General features: G+C 45.9%; 1 protein-coding gene across 1 annotated transcript in view; it reads left to right on the top strand.

The window, feature by feature from the left end:
• Positions 1–19,035: 19,035 nt before the first annotated feature.
• The window catches only part of MTNR1B (melatonin receptor 1B), a 29,871-nt gene continuing 25,192 nt past the window's right edge, over positions 19,036–23,714 (top strand). The window contains exon 1 of the mRNA XM_028119636.1: positions 19,036–19,258. Within this exon, the coding sequence (XP_027975437.1) occupies positions 19,036–19,258 (223 nt within the window). The remainder of the gene's footprint in view (positions 19,259–23,714) is intronic.

Raw genomic sequence — 23,714 nt, forward strand, 5'->3', positions numbered from 1 at the left:
TTGAGAATTCAAAAGGTGTTTCCCATTTTTTGCTATTCTGAAATATACTGCAGAGAATAACACTGAAATAAAAAACATTCTGTCATGCAAAAATATTGATCTAAATTGTTGATTAACATTGACACTGCCTGAAACTAGCCTGTATTCCTCCAGTGGCTTCTGAATGTCCCCTGGGGAGGGTGTATATCATTCTGACACTGAGCCTGACCTCCAAGGCATGGAGCTAAGTGAATGTGGAGGTAAAGCAGGGGAAACATGCGAGATGAATTTCAAGTGTCTGGCTGAGCAACTGGGTGGGTGGTGCATGGCTAGTGGGGCAAGCCATATCAAGTTTTAAGTGATGGTGAGAAACCAGGTCGAGACATGGAGAGGGAACTGAGAGACAATGCCTGGGTTGGACCTGTTGGCAGGTAGAAGGCAGTGGAGCCATAGGAGGAGATGGGGGTCCCCTCAGTGATGTCTCACTACAGGGCTCTCTCCTCAGGGAGAAGAGACTAGAGTTGGCTGAGCCCTGGAAAATTCCACAATGCCCTGTTGGACTCCATGACTTCTTATCCTTTAACCTCCATCATCCTGGTCCAAGCCACCATCATCTCTGCTCCCCACAAGGCAGTCAGAGTGATCCTTTTAGAACACGTGAGATCAGGGGCACCTGGGTGGCTCAGTCGTTAAGTGTCTGCCTTCAGCTCCCAGGGTCCTGGGATTGAGTCCCACATCGGGCTCCCTGCTCCTCGGGAAGTCTGCTTCTCCCTCTCCCACTGCCCCTGCTTGTGTTCCCTCTCTTGCTGTGTCTCTCTCTGTCAAATAAATAAATAAAATCTTAAAAAAAAAAAAAAGAAGAACACGTGAGATCATGTCTCTCCTTGGCTCAAACCCCCCCAACAGTCCTGAGCTCACTCAGAGGGAAAGCCGAAGTCCTTGTGGTGGACCACAGGGTCTGTCCTCCCTCCACCCCATTGCCACTCTCACCCGATGCCTAACTGCTCACCCTTTTATTCGGCATCAGAGCATTTGCACTGGATAATCCTTCTGTCTGAAATGCTCTGCTCTCAGATATCGCATGGCTTGCCTCCTCAGATCCATGTCACCTTCTCCGTGAAGCAACTCTAGCTCACATCGTGCGCTCTCCATGTAACTTCCTACTAGACTGTAAGCTCTGTGAGGGCAGAGATTTTTATCTTTTTATTTAGTACTGTGGTTTCCCAGCACCGAAAAGAGTCCCTGGCACATACTTGGTCTTCAGTACAATTTGTTGAATGAAAAAAAATGAAGGAAAAAAATTAAAACTTCAAAGGAAGCTGAGATGTATCAGGCATTTAAGAACAATGATGCCCAGGACAAGATATTTCAAAAGTGAGTGAGTGATCTGCTTCCACCGAAGCTGAAATAAAGTGAAGACTGAAATGTGATCTTTACATTCCTACATGACCTCAATTTCCTGATCAACATTTTATAACTCTGTTGGGCCCGTGCAGGTATCAGAACAATGATGTGGGCTCTTTATAACATCTTAAGATAACTGAGATATCTGTTTACTTCCAGAAAGAAATTCCATTAGACACAGGGCTTTTGTCTTTTTCCCAACCTCTCTAGGAAACAACAATGCATTATTTTATGAACTGGAAAAAATCAGCCTGAGAATCTTTGCTGTTTACATTTGGGAAGAGTGTGTGGGCATTGGCCTCCATGGGTGGTCCCAGGAATTCGAGGCTTCCAGTGGAGGATACATTGCAGTGACGTGCACAGCCCCTATTCCCAAGAGACGCTGCTGGAGCACAGTGAAAAAATGACCAGGTCTGGAGTTACAATCTGGGTCCAAATCCTAGATCTGCCACTTGGGAAAGAGAAGTCATGCTGATGGAGGGGACCTTTTCTGAGCCTCTGCTTCCCTAACTAAGGAGGACAATAGTATGGCAAGTCAACTACACACAGATACTTAATGGGATCCTTAATATTCTATGAGTCAGTCACTACTGGGAGCATATCTTATATTAAGTCATCTTATCTTCACAACCCTCTGAGAGGGTTCTATTTTCATCCTTCTTTGACAGTTGAAGAAACAGGCACAAAGATATTAAATAACTTGCCCAAGGTCACCCAGCTAGTAAGAGCTGAGTCAGTCTGCCAAACTATGGGGAGAGCCCAAATGTCTATTGACTGATGAATGGATAAAGAAGAGGTGATACACACACACACACACACACACACACGCACACACAATGGAATATTACTCAGTCATCAAAAAGAATGAAATCTTGCCATTTGCAATGACATGGATGGAGCTAGACTGTATTATGCTAAGCAAAATAAGTCAGAGAAAGACAAATACCATATGATCTCACTCATATGTGGAATTTAGGAAACAAAACAGATGAACATATGAGAAGGAAAAAAATAGAGAGGCTGGGGTAATCATAAGAGACTCAATGATAGAGAACAAACTAAGGGTTGCTGGAGGGAGGTGGGTGGGGGATGGGCTAGATGGGTGGTGAGTATTAAGGAGGGTACTTGTTAGTGGGTGCCTGGGTGGCTCAGTTGCTTAAGCATCCAACCCTTGATTTCAGTTCAGGTCATGATCTCAGGGTTGTGAGATCCAGCCCCATGTCAGGCTCTGCTGGGCGTGAAACCTGCTTAAGATTTTCTCTCTCCCTCTCCCTCTGCCCCTCCCCTCACTCACATGCTTGCTCTCTCTCTCTCTCTCAAATAAATAAATAAATCTTTAAAAAATAAAAGGAGGGCACCTGTTAGGATGAGCACTATGTAAATGATGAATCACTAAATTCTACTCCTAAAACCAATATTATACTATATGTTAACTAACTAGGACTTAAAATAAAAATTTGAAAAGAAAAAAAAAAGAGCTGAGTCTCTGAATACAGAACTGGTATGCTCACCCACCCACCGCAGCAGCCTCCAGCCACCAGGGAGATTTACCACATATTGTGGACTGCCCGCCTTATAATCATTATACTTAATTATCCCAATGACCTGCAACATCATTATCACATCTCTCTTTTGCATGAGCCTGCGGATGCTCTCGAAAGTTCAGTCACTTGCATAAGAGCACAGAGCTGCTCTGTGGCCGAGCTGGGTGGACGCTGAGGTTTATGGCTTCCAAAGCTTGCTCTCTCTTCCTTCCACACCAAAGTGCCCTGTCAAAATAAGGTAGCACAAGGACATGCTTGACAACTTGCAAAACTCTCTACGACAATGACAAGGGTGTTAGCTTTCTCAGAAGTTCTGGCCCTCTCCAGAGCTCGCAGGGTACCATTGCCTTACTGGTCGGAAAACAGTTTCAGAGCAGTGAGTTCATTTGCCAAGGTCACACCGGAAGCAGGAGAGCTGGGATTGGAAGCAGTGAGTCCTGCCCCATGGTGGTGACCATGGTCTCCGTGTCCCTTACACAGGGGACACGTAGGTTCAGGGTACTGGCTAAGGTGCTCTGCATAAAAATGGTGTATCCTTCTACAGTATTGATTTTATTCAGAGATTTGGGTAATATATCATGTTTATGTTAAACATAGTGATATTAGCACACTGGAATGCAGCATTCACGTAAGTGTTTCTAATAAAACATGAAAACTTCAACAAAACAACTTTGTCTTTGCTACTGCAGCTTAGGACCATCCCCAGGCCCCCAGGGACATAGATTAGCCCTCTCAGCCCAGAGGGGTACTTAGGAAGCTTGAGAAGCTCCTCCGTCCTGCACCAGGATCCGAGGGACAAAATGCAGAGACAGCAAGGGCATTTGTATCTTCCGGTTGTTTTTGTACTGGTGGAGGTGCTGATTGCTTAGATGTGAATACGCTCGGGACCTGAGGTGAGATGCAGAGGTGTCTTATCACTGTATGTTGTGTGTTGTTTTTGCTCCCCATAGACACTGTTTTGTATAGAGTGTAAGCGGTGACTCCTGGCTTTGGTGAGAGCTTCTTCGTTCCCACCTCGCAGACCTCACCGCATGTATTTCCCTTCTGTACCACCGGGGGTCACAAGTACCCACAATAATGCTCCATCTCTTTTCAAGAAAGCGGAGAAGTTACCTTTTGGCTGGAGCAAGGTCCTTCGGCCTCTTTGTTAGTGGAAGGGGTAAGGGCCCTGCCAGGTCTGGTGGGTGGGGAGGGGAGTGGGGGTGGGGAGGGGGGTGGGGGTGGGGAGGGGAAATAACAAAGAGGCAGAGCTTGAAGCCACAGGGCTGGAGCTTGGGAAACAAAACAGATGAACATGTGAGAAGGAAAAAACAAAAGAGAGAGGGGGAGGCAAACCATAAGAGACTTTGTTCCTCCCTGGGAAACTGCCACCTACCACCTGATGATCACTTGGGAATATTGAAAAAGCACCTGTAGGCCAGTGGAAAGAACTGCACGGAGGACGTTAACCCCATCTCTTTCCCCTGCAGGCTAAATAGCCTCCCTATGTGCTGCTAATGGGCAGCCAGGGTTAAGAACTGGCTTAGGATGAAGTCATATTTTAGAGGCAAATAGACTTAAAAACATGGAGTAAGAAAGGGTTTAGGAAATCCATGTCTATGGCCAAAGTGTAAGTGACTGAACTGTGGGAAACCTTTATTTTATTGGACCTTTCTCCTTCACTAGGTTGGGACCTCAGTGTTCTGGGGCTTTGTATGCCCAGTGCCCGGTGTAGTGCCTGGACCCTGGTAGACCCACGGAGAGTGCTAGAAAGAAGTAGGGAGGGAATGGAGGAAGGACAGGAGACAGAAAAGAAGGAAAGTATGTGTAGTAAGACAGTGTTTGTGGAAGATGGCCCCCAGTGAGTTCCATCTTCTACTGTCCATGACTTTGTGTAACTCCCCCACCTTGACTGTGGGCTAGTCCTAGTGACTCACTTCTAATAAACAGAATATGGAAAAAGGGGAGCCTAGGTGGCTCAGTCACTTAGGCCTCCAACTCTTGATTTCAGCTCAGGTCATGATCTCAGGGTTATGAGATCAAGCCCCATGTCGGGCTCCAAGCTCAACATCGAGTCTGCTTGAGATTCTCTCTCTCCCTCTGCCCTTTCCCCCCCAAAACAAATAAATAAACCTTTAAAAAAATGAATATGGAAAAGTGATGGGGAGTCACTTCCAAGATTAGGTACCAAAAGGCTGTCATGTCTGTCTTGAGTACCGTTTCTTGTTCTCTGACTCTTGCTTTGAGGGAAGCAAGGTGCCAGGTTGTGGGCTGCTCCACAGGGAGGACCCAGCAGCAAGTCTCTGGCCACAGCTGAAGAACTGAGTCTGTCAACAAGCGGGCACGTGAGCTTGGAAGCAGGTCTTCCCACGCCTTCCCACACCTTGCCAGGACCGCAGCCTCAGCCAGCATCTCTGCCGCAGCCTTCTGAGAAACCCCAAGTCGGAGACACCCAGCTTACAACGCTGGACTCCTGCCCCACAGAAACGGTGACATAATCAATGTTTGTTATTGTAAGATGTTGATTTTATGATAAAATCGTTAGGCAGCAACAGGTAGCTAACAGAGGTGTGTGTACCTAAAAAATGAGGTGTGACTGTAACATATTCCTAGAGAAGTAGAAATATAGACAATGCAGAAGCCTGGAAGGATTTGAGAGAAATTATAGATTGCCTTGAGCAGGCTTTTTGTAGAAATCTGGGCTTCGAGGTCGCTGCTCTTAATTACTGTACTTTCCATGCCTCTCAGGAAATGCAGAGATTCTGCACATATGTGAGAATCTTTATGCAAATATTTGTGTTCGTCTTCAACAACTCTGGAGAAGTTAATTGCTTCTTATGTTTTTAAACACATGCATGCTATCATTGTAATTATCCGACAGATACATAAGCTCCTTTTATATGCCATGCACCATGCCAGGCACTGGCAAGATGTAGGTGAATAAAATCATTTTGCTCTTGAGAACATAGTCTAGTCAAGTGTTTCTGTTTTCGTTTTTGTTTTAAAACAGGGCCCCAGGTTGAGAAGTCCTTGCATCTGAGGGCTACATGGATTCCTTGCACTGATAGCAATGATCATTCCAGAGGCTCTGTGCCCTTTAAGATGTGATAGATTTGAGTCAAGTGCACACACAGAAGCTATTTTCTTAGTAACCATTTTCTCCTTTTAAGAGCCGTAACATAAGGTCAGCATGATCAGCTCCCAGCGATGTGTCAAATGTGTCTTGTTGGGACAGATTCATTGAAAAGTGTCTGATGGGCTTCTGTGGACCCCATTTGACTCAAGGTCACTTTACTATCCGTGCAAACCCTGCAAGAAAGAGAATCAGGCTGAGAGCCAGAAGTAGGGGGCTAAATCTTGTCTTTGCCTTTGACTGAGTGATGTTGGGCTAATCACTTAGATTTTTTTGTACCTCAGAGAATCAATAATAATGGAGAAACATGCCAACAGAGTTCTTGTGAATATGACGACAATATAGGTGGAAATGCCTTGACAAATGTTTTGTTCCTCACATATGTGTTGATAATCTTGCAATATAATGGAGATCAAATTATAATTTCCCTTCTTTTTTTCCTGGCAACAATTTCCTGTGTTCCAATAACTTTCCCACAAGTATTTCAGAGAAAAGCACAATTAGCCCCCAAAATGTTTTAGATTTAGCATTAACCTTATAAAATTTATAAAAGTAAATGAAATGCCTCTTGCCTGTTTTCCCTTGGAGGACCCAACCAGGGACATCTTCACTTCCTTCACGTGCCACTTTCCTTTCCTCTTTTCCCACCTTCTTTCTGTCTGTCCTCCCTTTCTTCCCCTGAAAAAGAGGGGGGCTAAGATCCATTTGGCCAAGTAAGATAGATAGTTTTTAAGGTTAGCAAGGCAAAAGAGAAAAAGACACTTTCATACTCTGGTGTTGGAACTACAAATTGGTATAGTCTTTTAAGAGGACCATGTGGTTACATTTCAAAATTTTAAAAATATGTCATTTGACCCCATAAAGTCCACTTCCAGGAATTATTTCTACAAGAATTACAAGCATAAATGTGTATTTTATATAAACGGAGATGATCATTATGATGCTGTTTAAAATACGAAAAATCAGAAAGACTATAAATGCCATAGGGTGTTGATTATGGCCCACTGATACCATCAACTGCTAAGTAGCCTTTCACAAGGATCTGATAGATCTATAGGTATACTGGCATGGAAAGATCTCTAAGACATTATAAGCAAGAAAACCAATTTACTGATTCATTTTACTCATAGAACAAATATTTACTGAGCACCTGTATTTCAAACTCTGATATCAATGCAAGAAATATGGCAGTGAGCAATTCAGGCAAAATTCCTGCCCTCGGGGGGTTCACATCATAGTTGAAGATTAATGTTTAAAAAAAATGTGACCCCAGGGGCACCTGGGTAGCTTAGTCATGAGCATCTGACTCTTGGTTTCGGCTCAGGTCATGATCTCAGTGTCACGGGATTGAGCCCTGAGTTGGGCTCCGTGCTGGGTGTGCAGCCTGCTTAAGATTCTCTCTCTTCCTCTGTCCCTCCCCCTCACACTCTTGCATGCTCTGTCTCTCTCTCTCTCTCTCTCTCTCAAAAATAAAATAAAATAAAATAAAATAAAATAAAATAAAATAATAAAATAAATAAAATAAAATGTGACCCCATTTAGGTTAGAAAGAACCATATATGGATGTGCGTCTAAATGAGTTGGAAATGACACAAGGGGTATAAAGATGAATCTGACTTCGTCCCGACTCTTGTGGCTTTCAGTGGGTAGGAAGGATGTTCTTAACTCAGAGACAGGGACAAGGGGAGAGGATGGGCCCCGCCGGTGTGCCTGAGTCCAGAGAGGTGTGTTGGGACATAAGGTAGAAGTGCAGTCAGGCATTACTGGACCGGCAGAAAGAGTACTAGATGATTCTTTTTCTCTTTTACACATGCATTTTACAAACAGAGAATATACAATCATTGATGATATACTATGGTACTATCAACAACCTGAAGAGTTCTGCAACCACATGGCTCCGTGAGAATTCAGCAATTATACATTCCTCAGTGCTCATCTCAATAAGAGTGCTCTTAATTCCCTTCACCTGTTTCGCCCACCCACCCCCCCCTTCTAGTAACTATCTGTTTGTTCTCTATAGATAAGAGTCTATGTTTTGGTTTGTCTCTTTTTTTATCTTTGCTCATTTGTCTTGTTTCTTAAATTCCACATATGAGTGAAATCATATGGTATTTGTCCTTCTCTGACAACTTATTTTGCTTAGCATTATACTCTCTAGATCCATTCATATTTTTGCAAATGGCAAGATCTCCTCCCTTTTTATGGCTGAATAATATTCCATTGTTTCTCTTTCTCTCTCTCTCTTCTTCTTCTTTATCCATTCATCTATTGGTGGACACTTGGGCTGCTTCTATACCTTGGCTATTGTAAATAGTGCTGCAATAAACACAGGGGTGCATATATCTTTCTGAATTAATGCTTTCATATTTTTTGGGTAAGTAGTGCAATTACTGGATTATATGGTAGTTCTATTTTTAATTTTTTGAGGAACCTCCACACTGCCTTCCACAGTGGCTGCACCAGTTTGCATTCCCACCAACAGTGCATGAGAGTTCCTTTTTCTCCACAGCCTCACCAACACCTGTTGTTTCTTGTGTTTTTGATTTCAGCCATTCTGACAAGTGTGAGGTGATATCTCATTGTGGTTTTGACTTGCATTTCCCTGATGATATGCATCATCTGTTGAGAATCTGTTCATATGTCCATTGGCCATCTGGATGTCTTCTGCCTATTTTTAGATTGCATTATTTGTTTTTTGGGTATTGAGTTGTATAAGTTCTTTATATATTTTGGATACTACTTTTTATCAGCTATGTCATTTGCAAATATATTCTCCCATTTGGGAGGTTGTCTTTTAGTTTTGTTGATTGTTTCCTTTGTTGTGCAGAAGCTTTTTTTTTTTAAGGTAGTCCCAATAATTTATTTTCACTTTTGTTTCCCTTGTCTCAGGAGACATATCTAGAAAAATGTTGTTATGGTCAATGTCAGAGAAATTACTGCCTGTGTTTCCCTCTAGGATTTTTATGGTCTCAGGTCTCACATTTAGGTCCTTAGTCCATTTTGAGTTTATTTTTGTGTATGGTGTAAGATAATGGTCCAGTTTTATTCTTCTGCATGTTGTTGTCCAGTTTTCCCAACACCATTTGTTGAAGAGACTGTCTTTTCCCATTGCATATTCTTGCCTCCTTTGTGGAAGATTAATTAACCGTATAGGTGTGGGTTTATTTCTGGACTTTCTATTCTGTTCCATTGGTCTATGTGTCTATTTTTTTTGCCAGTACGATACTGTTTTGATTTCTACAGCTTTGTAGCATATCTTGAAATCTGGGATTGTGATTTGTCCAGTTTTTTTCTTCTTTTTCAAGATTGCTCTAGCTATTCAGGGTCTTTTGTGGTGTCCTACAGATTTTAGGATTCTTTGTTTTAGTTCTGTGAAAAGTGGTATTTTGATAGGGATTGCATTAAATTAGATCGCTTCCTTCCCCTTATCTCTTTATTCTGCAGAGCACTGAATGCTTGTTCAAGCTGTCACTTACTAGCTCTTTAATTTCTGGTCTTTGAGTTTCAGTTTCTTCATCTGTAAAATGAAGAGAAAAATTTCTGCCTCAAAGGGCCATAAGGATCAAATCAAAAGACACAGAAGAGAGCTTTGCCATCTATAAAACATTGTGAAAATATAAAATAAGCTTATTACTAATAAGGGGCCAGAATGAGGAACCAAGTTTTCAAGTAAAATTTTCAACATGCTTTAGAAAGAGCTCTCTGGTGGCATATAAAACATGCTCTAGAGAGGGGAGGCTGGAATAAAGAGACCCAACTGGGTTGTTGTAGGGGCGGAGCTAAGCAGATGAAGGGCATTGGCAGTGGGGATAGACAGAAGGGAACCCCACGTGCGAGGGGGTGTAGAGAAGAAGGCTGCAGTGATGACCCTGAACTTGTAGTCTTAGTGACTGGGAAGAAAGGAAGACATGAACCATGATGAGTAATTTGTTTATGTGTTTATCAGTATTTATTGAGTGCATGTTTTTCCCCAGGCATTGGTCCGGGGGCCTGGAGCACATCCATGAGCCCTACACCTAAGTTCCCTGCTCTCATGTGCATACATTCTGGAGGGGGGTCGTGCATCTTTGCCAGCGGCTAAAGGGTGTCCATAGCCCAGTCCAAGGATGAGCTTGAGTTGACATGATCTGAAATGCATACAGTGTGTGTCTGTCTACAGGAAAGAGAATTTATGTCTAGGACAGATCTCTGAAAATGTAAGAATTTTTTTCTTTCGTACTTTTCATTATGGACAATTTCAAACACGTATAGGTGTAGAAAAACTGTTGTAATGAACTCCCGTGTATTACTCAACTTTAATAATGATCAACTTACAGCCAATTCATCAACACTCACACAATTTCTCTCCCCAATTGCCCTGCCCTCACTTATTTTATTTTATTTTACTTATTTATTTTTAAAAATATTTTATTTGTCAGCGAGAGAGAGAGAGAGAGCACAAGCAGGGGGAGTGGCAGGCAGAGGGAGAAGCAGGCTCCCCTCTGAGCAAGGAGCCTGATGTGGGACTTGATCCCAGGACCCTGGGATCATGACATGAGCCGAAGGCAGTCACTTAACCAACTGAGCCACCCAAGTACCCCTGCCCTCATTTATTTTAAAGCAATTTTCAGATATTGTATCTTTTCATTAGTATTAAATATTTTAATATGTATCTCTAAAAGATTAAGACTTAAGATACATAACCATTATACCCTTGTTATACCTAGAAAAATGAAGAATAACTGGCAGGTGCATGGTGGGGGTTCAGCAGAAGCTTTATGCTGAGAATATGTCTTCTTTTCAGGTGAGAAGGGGGACCTACCGTAGGCAAGACCCTCAACATCACGTCTGACAAGATCACTCCAAGGTTTGGATTCCAGAAACATTTTTAGGTGTGCCATGGGCATCTGTAACTTTACTGGTTGTACTTTTTCATGCCTGTAGAATGTGGGTCTGGACGATCGATGCAGGAGCCAGCCTGTTCTGCTGACTTGGTTATCTTGTGAACCTAGCACATGGCAGACTCACAAGGTTGGATCCTGAGGAGATGTTTTCGAAGTCAGGGTGGGCCACCTATCTCGGTGCGCTCCCAAAGGTGAGAAAGGGGAGGTCCAGCAGAGGGGTCTGGAAATCTGGTTTTGCTCCTGGCTTCCCCACTGGCTGTCAAGGCCTGGGCAGGCCAACTCATCTCCAGGGACCTCAGTGTAAAATGAGAACATTCCTGTCTCTGCATCTGAGGATGCAATGAGCTATAGATGTGAAAGCCCTTGAAGATGTAACAGTAATACCCCAAATTTACTTAGTGCTAACTTATGAGCCAGGCACTATCTTGCTTCATTTCATCCTCACAACATCTTTGTGATTTCAGCTTTACTATCCCTATTTTGCACATGAGGGAACTAAGTAACAGGGAGGTTTTGTTTTTTGGGTTTTTTTTTTAATATTTTATTTATTTGACAGAGAGACAGCAAGGGAGAAAGCACAAGCAGGGGGAGTGGGAGAGGGAGAAGCAGACTCCGTGTGGAGCAGGGAGTCCGATGTGGGGCTCGATCCCAGGACCCTGGGACCATGACCTGAGCCAAAGGCAGTCGCTTAACCGACTGAGGCACCCAGGCACCCCAGTAACAGGGAGGTTAAGCAGCTGGCCCAGGGTCACACATCTAGTAATCTGGCTTCAGAGCTACACTGTGTATCTCAGAGATGTTATTACCAGGAAGACAGTCATGGTCAAGAGCAATCAGACAAACCCCCTTCTTAACTCTCTGGCCTTGGGAAAGTTAACTAACATCTCTATGCCTGTTTCCTCAACTGTAAAATATGGATCATGAATTTATCAACCTTAGAGGATTGTTTTGAGGTAATGGAGAGGAAGTGGTAACACATTATCTGGATGTGCTCAACAAACAATGGTTATGATTAGATGAAGCCAGGCCAGGGATCATGGGTGCAGAAGGAAAAAGAAAAGGTGTGGTAGAGAGTGCCTGCAAGAGAACCAACCTCGTTTTGCTTCCTCCTAACGGTGAAGGGAGGTCCTGGATGCCAGAGGATCGGAGGCGGGCACAGATGGGCCACAGGCATGGTGGATGAAACAGCATGCAGCGAATCCTCAGTGACTTCAGCAAGTGCTCCTCTACTGCTATGGTGTCCCGGGGCCTGGATGAAGAGGTCAGTTCCTCTGAGGATGGACCATTTTGCACATCTAACCATCCATACCTTCAATGTCAGATCTGAGGCAGTCAACCAACCGATGCATGGGTGGTGACGCTCTGGCTCCTGGCTGATGGTGCAGGTGATGACAGGCCCTTATGGACCAGCTGGCTTTCCATGTTCAATCCACACCTTCCTCAGTGACTCACAGAGCTCGTCCGGGATAGGTGGCTTTGGGGCCAAAGTTACAGACATTCCCATCGGGCATTATTAAGAATGGCTCCTCCAAGCAGAGCAACAGACTCAAATCTACAATAAAGAAGCTTCAGCGTGGATGTGGACATTAGTGTGGGGACCAGGCCAAGCTAGGTCCTGGCAAATTAACTTGGCTAGAAAAAAAAATTAGCTCTAGTTAAGCAAACACAAGGAGAACTTAGAATGAATCACTCATGTTCAAAATTCTGCCCTAGGGGCACCTGGGTAACTCTGACGGTTTAGTGTCCGACTCTTGATTTTGGCTCAAGTCATGATCTCAGGGTGGTGAGATCGAGCCCTGCAATGGGCTCTGTGGTGGGCAAGGAGCCTGCTTAAGATTCTCTCTCTCCCTCTCCCTCCACCCCTCCCCCACTCCCTCTCTTAAAAAATTAAATAATTAAATAAATGAAATTCTGCCCTAGGCTAAGGTTATTATTCATTGGCCTTAAAGACAAAAGTGCAACATTATTGACTGAGGCCCTTGTGGACTGATAACAGCCAGTCTCTGGGGAAAAGGCCTGTGCTGATACCAGCATCTCTGCAAGACACTGGGTATTTTTTGGTAATGAATGTGCTCCCTGGAGGCAGGAGGCTGGTTACACATCCAATCCAGCTGAGGCTCCAGGACCATATGGTGATACCCTCTACTCTGGGGGACAGAGTTCTTGTTGGCCCCTGGACCTGACTGTTCTGGCCAGAGCCTCCCTTCCCAAATACCTTGTCTTTGGACTGATTTCCCTATGACGGGGTCCCCTCATCCCTAGGTTTTAGAAACAAGCACTAAGATTCCAAAATAAATTTCCTTCTGTAAAAAACCATCACAACCTTGGTGCAGCTCTTACCCCCGAATCTTTCTGCTTATGATCTGCAGCTTATAATTACGTATCTTTGCTAGGAAAGTATACTGTTCTGGTAAACTGTAAACCATGAACAAAAAACTTCTAATAAAGCAAAAATATTAAACAATTTTAACTGTCTATGTGTATATATATATATATAGGGGAAATATATATACATATTTAGGGGGAAATTATATATATATATATATATATTCCCCTAAATAATCTATTCTTGACAGTGTATGATAACAAAAAAAGCACTGAACTAGTGTTCAGCAGATTCTAAGGGAAGGGTCAGCCCCTTGTGCTTGAACATTGAACTGTTAGATTAGATTCATGTCTGAAATAACCAGGGCACCAACTCTCACTCTGAGGTTTCCCCTGAAGGGAATGAAAAAGTCAGAAAAGGTAAAGATCATGCGACCAGCAGTAGAGAAAATTTGAGGCTCTGACCCTGCCCCGCCTTGCGAGGTCACTGGGTCCCCAACTGGTCTCTGCATGCTGGGTAACAGGAGGAAGACTGCCCAGAAGATTGTTTATTTTATACTCTTTTCTTGCACAATATCCATCTTTCCAGACTATTCTTCATGTCAGGAAAAGATTAGGGCAGCTTCCCGATGCTAGGTGGTGGTATATCTTCTAAGTGATCTATGTAAAACCCATCCTTTTCAAAACTGACAGAACCATTCTCTCCCAAGGTTCAACCTACCCAACGTCATCAAGCTTCCCCATCCTTCTCCTGAGATGGAGAAGAGTCCAGAGGTTTTAATATTCACTGATGCCGTAGCAAGACTGCACCCAGTGTTGGAATCAGCCCCGATCCTAATTTTAGCTCCTAGATCCACTAGCTGGGCAACCTAAGGCAGATTTCTTAACCTCTCTGAGTCTCAGTTCCTTCACGGTGCACAGCGACGGTCTCCATCTCATAGATATGTAAGGGTTAAGTGAGAAATCCATGTCTTATGTGTGGAGCACAGAGTAAACACTCCCTATTAGCTGTGGTGCTATCATTAGCATGTATAGTATTATTAAAAGGGAAAGTGGTTGCTTTAGTCATGTGGCAAACTGATGACCTGCACAAAATTTTGATTACATTCTTTGTATATTTCATATAGAGGGAGTAAGAGCCATTATACATCCAATAAAAGAAATGGATTCTGTTAGACAGCTGGTTTACAGACTCATCTTGGCCACTCATCAGCCACCAACCTTGGCAAGTGACTTATCTCCGAGAGCCTGTTCGTCTCTTTTCCAGCTGGACCAATCATACCTGCCTCCCGGGTCTCACTGAGCTGTTGAAAGGGGACACGAGATGGCCCGTGTAAAGTGGTTTAGAAAAGGTTTCAAGTACTATCCAAATTGAAAGGTATTATTGTTGGTCTGTGGGAAGCTGAGCTTCTGTGAGCATATTTTGATTTGCATTTGGACTTGGGGCCAGGTGTAAGAGCCACCAGTCCTGCTCATTTTTGTAACACTAGAACGTTCTGTAGGTGTTCAATATGTTGATTTATTTTGTTGAGAAACCAGCTGGGAATCTTGAACCTCTCTCCTTTGTCTCTCTCCCCTTCCTCCTCCATAATTTCATTTCACTGTTGGCAGCCACTGTGGGTTTCGCCTATCGTGAGAAGAATCTGCTCCGTTAAGAGGCCATCAGCCTGGAACACTGAAGCAATCACCACTCTTCTCTACTTGGAGGAGTCAGCATGGGAACTGCTTTCTGCGGCAGACATCCACTCTGCATTGGAAGGGCAGCCTGCAAAGGAGGGCAGAGCACAGATGTCTGACCCTTCAACAGACTTCACCACGAGGGGATGAGTCCAGAGTCTTCGATTCCTGGCTTTGGGGCCTACCTGGACCAGTTCCTGCCCACTTCTCCAGCCCGGTCTAGCCTCTCAGCCTTGAGTTCACTCCTTCTGGGGATGTCTTCTCAGTTTCTCCAATGTGATACCCTCTCTCTTAAATCAGGGCACCCCCCCCCAACACCATCGGTATCCTAGCTCCAACCTCTTCACCATTGGGATTTTTTCTTTCTAGGGTTGCTTATTTGGTCTTGTTGCTAGTAAGTGGTGTGGATTCTCTTTTGGCTGAGGCTGTATGAGTCCTGGGGACATTTTCACCTTCCCTGGCAACAATACTCCTTCTTTCCTTTCCTTCCCCCTTTTAAGTAGACTACTTTTTAGAGCAGTTTTAAGTTCACAGCGAAATTGAGGGGAAGTACAAAGAGTTCCCACACATTGCCATATGCATGACCTCCCCCATTATCAATATCCGCCCCCACCCCAGAATGGTACATTTGTTGCCGTTGAACTTACACTGATGCATTATCATCACCCAAAGCCCCTGGTTTATATTGGGGTTCACTCTTGGTGTTGTATGAGTTTGAACAAATGTATAATGACACCAATTCATCACTATGGTATCATATAGAGTTGTTTCACTGCCCTAAACATCCTTTGTGCTCTGCCTATTCATCTCTCTCTCTATCTCCCCTAACCCCTGGCAACCACTGATCTTTTTACTGTCTCCATAATTTTGCCTTTCCAGAATGTTATATAATTGGAATCAATCATATCATATGTAGCCTTTTTAGATTGACTTCTTTCACTTAGGAATATGTAGTTAAGGTTCTTCCATGTCTTTTTGTGGCTTGACGGTGCATTTCTTTTTAGTGAGGAATAATATTCCATTGTCTGGATTACCACAGTTTATTTATCCATTAACCTACTGAAGGATATCTTGGTTGCTTCCAGTTTTTGGAAATTATGAATAAAGCTGCTATAAACATCCATGTGTAGGTTTTAGTATGGAGATAACTTCAACTCCTTTGGGTAAATACCAAGAGTGTGGTCACCATATCAGATGGCAATAGTATGCTTAGTTTTGTAAGAAACCAGCAAAGTGTCTTCCAAAGCTGCAGTACCCTTCCCCTGCCCTTTTAAGTCACAGCCTGGTCCACTGTGCTAGGACATAATGCCGACTGCTTAGGCGGAGAGCAGCCCACTTGCTCGTGCCCAAAGGTCTGAGATACACTGCTGTGGATGTGTGCATGACCACATCCCAGGGCTGCTTCCTCTGGTTCGTACTCAGTTAACCAAATGTGTGTTACTGGTGTGCTGAACGGGGGCCATTTGTTTTGCACCCGACTCACCTGCTGTTCTGAGGGCCACTGAAAGCCACAGAAGTGCCGCTGTATGTTTGCACACGTGTGTGTGTAAGAACAGGGAAAGTTGTCTCTTCTTTGGAAACAGCCTGTGACATTTTCACACCATCCCACTGTCTCTCCTTCTCCTCACTCCTGCATCGCTCTTACCAACTGGCTGGTCATTCCTCTCTATTCACTGGGATTTGCCCCCTGACTCAGTTTCCCTTTTCTCTCACCACCACAAGACCCACGCTTGGGCTTCTCAGGTCCTTGACCTTCTCGTTTCTGATGAACTTCCCCTCGCCCCTCTCCAGCCACCCATTCCCATCATCCCACTCAGAGGCCCCACTTCAACAGAATCTGCCGTCCTAAGAAATCTCAAACAAGTTTCAAACAAGTCACTCTCTCAATATCAAAGCCTATTTGTTCACATTCACCCACCACAATCCTTTGAATTCAGCCCCTCTGATCCCTTGATCCCATCTGTATCTCATGATCCATCAGCCCCCTCCCGTTTTCTCAGCATGCCTCATTTAATATAGATCCTAGGGTCCATCTTCCCATCATGCCTTGCACTTCCTTCCGTTATTTACTCCTCCCCGGCAAACCCCAATCCTGGCTGAAGATCCTCCTGCCTCGTCAGTGCCTGTCCTGAGCAGATCCAAGTTGGCTGACTGACAACCACACCATGAGGCTGACTGGCTTCACTCAGAGCCACGATCTGAAACTGTTCAGGGGTACTTGCTCTCCTGACAAATCTGCCACGGATCCTAGTTAGTGTACCTATTTTCTGAAATGACGTTTCATACCTTCTCCTGTCTTCAAACCTCCCACATTCTTTCCCCCAGTCCCAGCTAACGAGGTAGGCTCAAGCTCCTTGAGATCAGAGCAGCCAGAAGGCAGCTCCCTCATTTGCTCACGCCAATCTAGAAACACTTTGAATTCGGCTCCCAGCTTCTGCTTCCCTTCTACCATAGGGGTGAAGCCTCTCCTTGCTAACAACAATATTCCTTCCCTGGGCTCAGGATAGGCTCACTTCTCCAGGGGTTTGTTCTCTAACACATCCTTCTCCGGAATCATCACTCCTCTCCACTGCACTCTTCCTTTTTGTTTTTGTTTCTTGGGGCCTGGGATAGGAAGGAGGTGGGAGAGTATAATTTACATGAAATACACATATCATATTTACATAAAATAACATGAAATAACACCCCAGAAATGTATTTTGTGCTCTATCCTGGTCCATCCTCACCCCCATAGGCAACCATTGTTCTAATTGTCTATCACCGTAGATTAATTTTTCCTATTTTTTTGACTTCATATAAATGAATTGTATAGTATGTACTCTTTTGTGCCTGGCTTCGTTTGTTCAATATAATATTTTTTTAGATTAATCCATGTTGTGTAGATCAGTAGTTTTTATTGCTGAGTGGTATTCCATGTAGGAATATACCACAATTTGTTTACCCTCTCATGGATATTTGGGCTGTTTCCAGGATTGGGCTACTATCAATAAGGCTGTTCTGGACATTCCGGCACAAGTTTTTTTTTGTGGACATATGTTTCATTTTTATCTCATTTCTGGTTGTAGGATGATATATGTTTAACTCCATAAGAAGCTACCAAACAACTCTATAAAGTGGCTGTACCATTTTGCATTCTCATGAAAGCAATGTATCCAGGCGTTTTACCTCCTCCTCAAATTTAAAATTGTCCGTCAGTTTGATTTTAGTGGTTCTAGTGATGTGAAAGGTGCTAGGACAGTGCTTGGCATAAAATTCACCCTCAGAAGAGGTTAGCTGTTGCTGTTATCAGAGCAAGTGCTCAAACCTTTTAAATAAAGGGCATCTAAGTTCCTTCTTTCCAGTAGTCATATTTCACTCTTTTTGTTCAAAAGCCCTCCAAAACCACATTATAATAACCCCCAGTATTGACCACACATCTATTTAAGAATTGTCATATTTAAATAGATGTTCATATATCAATAGATGTCTTGGTTTTATGACGAGGACAAGGCAGAGACATCATCAGTGTCTCCCAGGGTAAACAACAAGTGCTCAATAAATAGGGGTTTGCTTTTCTCCTGCAGCTGCCAGGAGTGTAACCCTCCACCAGACTTTGCCCTGGGATCTGTCCCCATACCCTGGGGACTACTCTCTTTGGAGCTGCGCAGCCCCCATGGGGGCCTCAAACCTTGCCCTTCTGACAACAGGTCTGCAGGTCTCCACGAACAACACCTTCTCCAGTCCGCATATCTGGGTGTCCCTTCCTGGGCACAGCTTCTCTTGGGGGTGGGGGAGGAGGGAATCTGGGAATCTGGGCGTGGAGGTGCGCTCAGGAATTGAGGGCTGAACTGGGCCAGGCAGTTTTGGGCTCTGGGTCTCAGATGTTCCTGAGCCAGCCCCGCAGGGAGGGAGAGAGAGGGATGCACTCCTTTTGGCAACGCCTGCACCCCAAGTCCTCCTCCCATTCTGATGTTTTTCTCCGCCCCCTGCCCACGCTTAATTACTTCCTCTAGGTCCCTCCCTACTGGTCGGGGCACCCGTGCGGGTGGCAAGAACTCTGGGCACGACAGCGCGCTTCCTGCGGCGACAGGGCTTGGCGCGGTGGCTGGCGCGCGGCGCCGGACGGTCCACGATGCTGGAGAACGGCTCCTTCTCCAACTGCTGCGAGGCGGGCGAGCCGGCTGTGCGCCCGGGCTGGCCGGGGGCGGGTAGCGCGCGGTCCTCCGGGACCGCCCGTCCTCCCTGGGTGGCGCCCGCGCTGTCCGCCGTGCTCATCGTCACCACAGCAGTGGACGTCGTGGACAACCTCCTAGTCATCCTGTCAGTGCTCAGGAACCGCAAGCTCCGGAACGCGGGTGAGCGCCACGCCCGCTGCTGGGGCGGACCCTTCCCTGGCGTCCGGTCCCGATCCTGACTCCGCGGTCGGTCCCTGGGGCCCCGTTCCGTTTTCTCGAACCTCGTCCCCAAGTTGGGTCCTGTGCTCAAAAGTTTGGCAGAGCTGCTGCCTTTCCCCGACGTGCGGCTCTGGCGCCCGCCTCTCGCCGCTGCCCGGGGCGCACTGGGCGCGTCTGTGCCGCGTGAATTGAGCAGTTTTTCTGCGCACTTTTTGGCGGGGCGCCCGCTCTGTGGGAACCCACGCGGCTGGAAGCTTCCGTCATCCAAGGCGCTCCAGTTTGTGCGGGTGCAGAGGGTGCCCCTATCCGGCCACAGGAATCTCAGGATCTTTAACACCTCTCTCCCTCCCCCTGCAGTGGGTGCTGAGACAATGAAGCCCCCGGGGGAGTTCTGTGTCGGAAACTTACCTCCAGGTGATCTGAAGACCCATTTCCAACCAAGAGAGTGCAGACGCAGAAATCTGCAGGCTCTGCTTGCAGATGGAACTACATTGCTTTGGGATAACGTGGTCTTTTCTGAAGATAGGGAATTCGTGGGATTAAATGAAGATTAAAATAAGGATTTGGCAAAATAGTGTTGCAATCGGGAAAAGTATTTTTCCCCTTTCTGTGCACTCTCCTTTCAATTTTTCCATTCCTTAGGTCTGCAAGGGAACAAAACCAGAGGGAGGGAGTCTCTGAACTCTGACCCTGAGCGGTCACAGGAGCATGCTGACCATTTCAACGTGGGAGGCTCATGGCTTGTTTGCTAATTTGTAATTTTCTAATTTGGGCCTTAGGGACAACTCAAATATTAGAGTGAATTACAATGAAAAGACAACAGCAGAAAGCCAGGCTTGTCTTGTCTTTAACCAGGCTTTTCTAAGGAGCCCCAGACCATTCAGAAAGGCCAATTGTAGTAAATGGGCATGTATACTTTGTGTGGCTCTCTGACTCCAGTATATTTATCTACAGAACAAACAAAAAATAAAAATATGAGCTTCTGTTTATAATATGGGAAACAACACTATCAAGTAGAAACAAGCTTTCTAACTCGGTCATTTCAGTAGTGGTGGTTAGTATCATCTGGAATACCTTTTTTAAGATATTGTCATGTCCTTTGACTAAAAGCTTATATATTAAGGAAGAGCAGGTTACGGCGAGGGGAAAGTTGTAGTTGATATTTTCGATTGAATCGCCCCTTTGCAGCAGCCACAAACACGCATCTACTGCACAGAGGCAGGGAAGAGGCAGGGCTGGGCCCCCCATATTCTGACACCCAGCCTCTTCTCTCCCTGACTAACCGGTTGGGGTAGGCTATGGTTCCCTGGTCAGTAAAATTTGAGCTGCCTGAGGTTGGAGAGGTGGCTGAGTGGGGTGAGTGCAGCTTCCTTTTACCTGAGGCAGATAAGCAGCTTCTCCCCTCCTTCATCCCAGGAGGGCTGGCCTCTTCTGTGCTCTTAGCGGGCGGCACAGAAACCTTACTGATTTGGGAGCGTGGCCTGGGTGGGTACTGAGCTTTCAATTGCTGGCCCATCCCCTGTTCTATCCTTCCTGCCTCCTGTTGAGTCTGCTACAGCCCAGCACCAGAAACAAATGCTAACACTAGAGCTAAATGACATTAATTCCTGACACATTGGTGGCCGCTCCAGTCATGCAATTTATCCAGCTTTTATTTGACCGCTGGCTTTATTGATAACATTCATGAAAAATCTACTGTTGACTTCCGTTAAACCTTGGCAGAGTGAGATTTCAAAAGATGCTTAAAAACTGAGAGCCCTCGGAATTTGCACTCATTCCGCTAGGAATCAAGCCGCTCTACGGAGAGTTTAGAGTGACTTTAAGAAACCCTCATCTGAAACCTTTCTGTAATTAAGTCTGGTTCCTTAATTCATCGCTAATAAGGAGATAAGACTGTGGCGAAGGACACATAACCAAGGCACACAGCCCATATTAAGATCATAGACCCTTCTTAGCAGACATCAGTATCCTTCACTTGACTATGACAAATGCATTTCCTCTTGTCATCCATGACAGGGGTGAAACTGATAGCTGGGTGAGTGGTTAGATGAATCGTCCTTTTTCCCAGGACTACCCCCTGTCTGTAGCTTCTGTTGCTGCATGTGTTGGGTTGACTTTTTCAGAGATGGCACTAGAGAAAGAGAGGGAGGGATGGAGGGAAGGTGGGAGCCAGATTCAGGGTATTGACCCAACTTGGAAGGTAAGACCAGGTGTGCGTTTCACTCTTTAATGTGTGCTTCCTGGGGACCTGTCGTATTTAGGGCTCTCCTGACAGCATCTGAGGACATTTCCTGTGCCTGCCATGGCCACACTTGCCCTGGTCTAGACATAGCCAATAATACTCTCTGTGTTTCTGGTTTTTATCTCTTCCTTTCCCTGCTTTTCTGGAACCTTCCCCCATCAAGTTCTTTCTCTCTCTTCTGTGTTTTCGCTGTCTCTTTCCCTTTAGCCCACACATGTACACCCACACACACAGGCACACACACACAAGGGTCTCTGGTGTTAAAAAAAAAATCTTTCCTTGATTTTATGTCTTTTTTTTTTAAGATTTTATTTACTTGAGAGAGAGAGAGCTCTAGCTAGGGAGCGCAGGGCAGCGGGGTAGAGGGGGAGATGGGAGGGAAAAGCAAACTCCACACTGAGCAAGGAGCCCACCTCGGGCTCGATCAGTGGACCCCAAGATCATGATGGGAGCAGAAGGCAGACGCTCAACCGAATGAGCCACCCAGACGCCCGGATTTTATGTCTGTTTATGAGTTCATCACTACTCTCTCCTTCCCTTCACAGCCAGACATCAATTTCCATGCACTGACTACCTCCTTGCTTCCCATTTCCTCTTCAGTGCTCTGGAGACTGGCCTCCAAAATGTCCCTCTGTGCAGTGTGTGAGCCTCAGGCCCACTCCCCCCTCGAAAACTTCCATTCCTTTGGCTTACCTAATGCTAGTTTTTGGGTCGCCTTCTTTTCCTCTCCTAGACACCTGACCCCTGGGCGTCATTCCTGGTTCCTTAATTCCCCAAGTTCCCATGATGTTTGCCGTCTGATATTTCTCAATATTCCCCTTTCCTCCCCTCTCTCCTCTCGCTGCCCCATTTTACACGTTCACCATCTCTCTTAAAAAAAAAAAAAAGATTATGTGACAGAGAGAACAAGAAGGAGCACAAGCCAGGGGAGGAGCAGAGGGAGAAGCAGGATCCCCACTGAGCAAGGAGCAGACGCGGGACTCGATCCCAGGACCCGGGGATCACGACCTGAGCCAAAGGCAGCCGCTTAACAACTGAGCCACCCAGGTGCCCCATGCTCACCATCTCTGGGACAAACTCTGTCCGGAGTGTCCAGACGGCTTTCCCTGCTCCCTCCTCCAGCGGCTGATGCCATCCCATCTGTGGCTGCCCTCTGTGTGTACAGCATGGGACTCAGAGCACTGCTCACACAGCCCTGCCCCGGCGCACCCGCCCAGCACCACAGCTTCGTCTCCCTCCTCTCATCCTGCTTGTGAGCTGCTGCCACTGCCCAAGATGAGGAGCTCCCTGCCTCTTTTCTGCCAGTGAACCTCCTCCAGACCCCTTCCTCAACGTCCCTCTGAGGTGGTTGATGTCGCTTAGTAATGGCAAGCAGAGCGTGGGGACCGTCTCCCGCCTCCGGCTTCCCCGTGCCCTCCCCAGCAGCACCCGCCTCACCGGGCTTGTCCATTTCCCTCTCTGCCCACCGCACCGCGAGTCTGCTGAGACCCGAGGCTTTGATTCCCTTTCGGTCCACAGAGCCGAGTACATAGTAAGAAATAAACACCGGTCTGTGGAGACAAACTGAAAACCGACAAGACACCAGGAGAGCCACGGGACAGAAGGAATGAATCGTGCGTCACGAGGTGGGGCGGACTCAGCTACAGCACTCAGCACTGCTCATGCGACCAGTAGAGTCCTCACGGAACTGAAATCCCACGGCACACTTCACTCTTGTCCTTGCACAGAGGTGTGCCTGTTCCTGTTGCTCCCGTGGGGATAGCGGTCTCCAGCTCTTCCTGGCCTCCCCCAGATTGTGCCTCCCTGCCGCCTTAGGGAGTTTGCCCCCTGTTGGTCTGGTCTGAGATTGCTTTTCGTTTGGGCTGCCTGTAGAATGTGAGCCTCCCGCTCTTACCTTCGCCATCCAGAGAGCTGGCCACACAGAAGAGAGCTGAGAGAAACATGTCCTTACTGAAAGGCCGAGGTAATCTCTGTTAGCAGAGGGGAAAGCCCAAAGAGTATCAGGTATTCCTGGCCCTTGGGCACAGTGCCCGATTTCCCAGGCTGTCGGGGAGGTGTTGTGAGTGAGTGGATGCGAAGCCATACCTCGGACAGTTGGGTGATATGTAAAGAGAAAGGATATGAAATACTTGACATTGGGATTGCCCAGAAAAACGTGGAGGATTTGGTTGCTGA

Source organism: Eumetopias jubatus, unplaced genomic scaffold (assembly GCF_037043125.1).
Source record: "Eumetopias jubatus isolate StellerSeaLion01/CBP00866 unplaced genomic scaffold, mEumJub1_p1.0 scaffold_13, whole genome shotgun sequence".
NCBI lineage: Eukaryota > Metazoa > Chordata > Mammalia > Carnivora > Otariidae > Eumetopias > Eumetopias jubatus.